Genomic DNA, 2,281 nt, shown 5'->3' on the forward strand with positions numbered 1-2,281 from the left:
AGCCGGCCGGGAGGCGGCCCGCGAGCGGAGCCGAGCAGCAGGCGGAGCAGAGCGCGTGTCAGGCTTCCCCGCCCGCCGGGGCACGCCAGGGCGAGGGCCGCCCGGAGGGGGGCGGAGAATGGGCCGCCGAGGAGGAGCAGCCTCCCGCGGACGGACAAAGAGCCGGGCCCCGGCCGGCCGCCCAGTGCCAGGGCAACGCCGGGCCGGGGGGCCACAGGGACCGGCCCCCCGGGGGGGGCGAGGAGGAAGGGCGGCAGCGGCAGCTGGGCAAGAAGAAGCACAGGCGGCGCCCCTCCAAGAAGAAGCGGCACTGGAAGCCCTATTACAAGCTCACCTGGGAGGAGAAGAAGTTGTTCGATGAGAGGCAAAGCCAGCGGGCTTCCAGGCTCAGGGCGGAGATGTTCGCCAAGGGGCAGCCGGTGGCGCCTTACAACACCACCCAGTTCCTGATGGAGGATCATGACCAGGAGGAGCCGGATCTTAAGACTGGCCTTTACCCCAAGAGAACTGCAGTGAAGTCAGATGATACCAGCCAGGAAGATTTCCTGGAGGAGGCAGTAGACGAGGACGGGGGCAGCGACGGGATGGGAGGCGACGGCAGTGAGTTTCTCCAGAGGGATTTCTCAGAGACTTACGAGAGGTACCATGTGGAGAGCCTGCAGAACATGAGCAAGCAGGAGCTGATCAAGGAGTACTTGGAGCTGGAAAAATGCCTTTCCAGGATGGAAGATGAGAACAACAGGCTGAGGCTGGAAAGCAAAAAATTTGTGGGGGGCTCCGCAGAGGATCCTAGGGTAAGAGAACTAGAGCTGGAACTGGACAGGTTGAGAGCTGAGAACCTGAAGCTGTTGAAAGAGAATGAACTTCACAGACAACAGGAGAAATCTCTTTCCAAGTTTGGAGAGTGAAACTTTTGGGGATGGGTGGGTGGGGGGTGGGAATTTTTACATTGATGGAATGTAACATTATATACATGTGTATATAAAAGACAGTGGATCCTTTTTTATGATACATAATCAGAATAAACCACAACCTTGTATTGTTTTTGAAGCTATAGCCATAGTGTAGTGTGTGTTCTGTTAACTATGTGCAACTGAGAATCCCCCCCCCCCCCCCCCCGTTTAAGATAGCTGTGACTCAAGGGGAGGGGTGTGTCTTTTTGATGTGCAAGTAAATTTGACTCAACTTATGATGCATTTTATGTTTAAACCAAAAGGGGGAAAAAATCCAGGGGGAGGGAAAAACCTAGGGAATTGTAAATCGGCCAAATTCTGAAAACAATAAAATTCATTATAGAGTTCTAATAAATTTAATTACTTGTAAAAGGAACCGTTTCAGTGTGATTTCTAGAAGAATATTCAAAATAGCATTCTCCTAGGTGGGAATATGTTTTGAATAATTATTAGTGATTTGTATTTTTAAATGGGTTATTGCCTAATATAAAATCAACAGAACTAAGGCTTAGACTTAATTCTTTTGCAACTCTGCTTGTTGCAGCCTACAGAACTTCCTATTTCCAGTTCTAAACCACTAAAGCTCTAATGTAAGTGGGTTCATATAAACATACTTTGTATTGTGGTGGCTTAGCAAATATTTTTGCTATAACAAAAGTAAATGCAGCTGGGTTGGTGGGCAAGTGGTGGGTTCTTTACTTTGCTTCTACTTATGTTTTTGTAGTAATCACTTATTTGAACAAAAAATTACACTAATGTTAGCCTGCTTTAAGTTTCAAGGATAGTTCTGAATGTCTATTCTTTCACCTGGCTAGAGCTGCTAAGAACCTAAATAAGCACTACCTACATTTGTTTGTGTTTATAGGCACCTTGATTTTTTTAATATACTTTAAACTGCAGAACAGAAGTCTGATCCTTTCATAAATGCTTAGTAAAATTGTGCAATAACTTTTAGGAATTTTAATATACAGAAATGTGACCCACAAGTGATGGGGATAAGGTAGGTCAGTGAAAATTGTATTATCTTAAAACCTGTTTTTTCTAACCTCTGAGAATAAAAGCAAGCTACAGGGGAGAAAAAGAGAGATCTGTTCTCTCCAACCACTCTGTATAGTGGAGTGTGGTGTTAATTTTCCCTTGTGCTGAAATTTTTGCACTTTTATGTAATCACAGGACATTCTGTCAGTGCACAGACTAGTGAGATCTCCTTCACCCTAAAAGACAACCTGATGTGGATAGTACATGCAGCCATCCTAACCCATAATAAAGCCATAACTAGTAACCATTTAAACATATGCAATTTTCAATTCCTCAACCTAATACTGAGT

The 2,281-nt window shown here is 46.0% G+C and overlaps 1 protein-coding gene across 1 annotated transcript in view; it reads left to right on the top strand.

The window, feature by feature from the left end:
- Positions 1–1,329, top strand: part of HEXIM1 (HEXIM P-TEFb complex subunit 1) — a 2,177-nt gene extending 848 nt beyond the window's left edge. Inside the window, exon 2 of the mRNA XM_032796915.1 lies at positions 3–1,329. Coding sequence (XP_032652806.1) covers positions 3–908 — 906 coding nt within the window. The 3' untranslated portion in view covers positions 909–1,329. The remainder of the gene's footprint in view (positions 1–2) is intronic.
- Positions 1,330–2,281: the final 952 nt, after the last annotated feature.

Source organism: Chelonoidis abingdonii, chromosome 21 (genome assembly GCF_003597395.2).
Source record: "Chelonoidis abingdonii isolate Lonesome George chromosome 21, CheloAbing_2.0, whole genome shotgun sequence".
NCBI lineage: Eukaryota > Metazoa > Chordata > Testudines > Testudinidae > Chelonoidis > Chelonoidis abingdonii.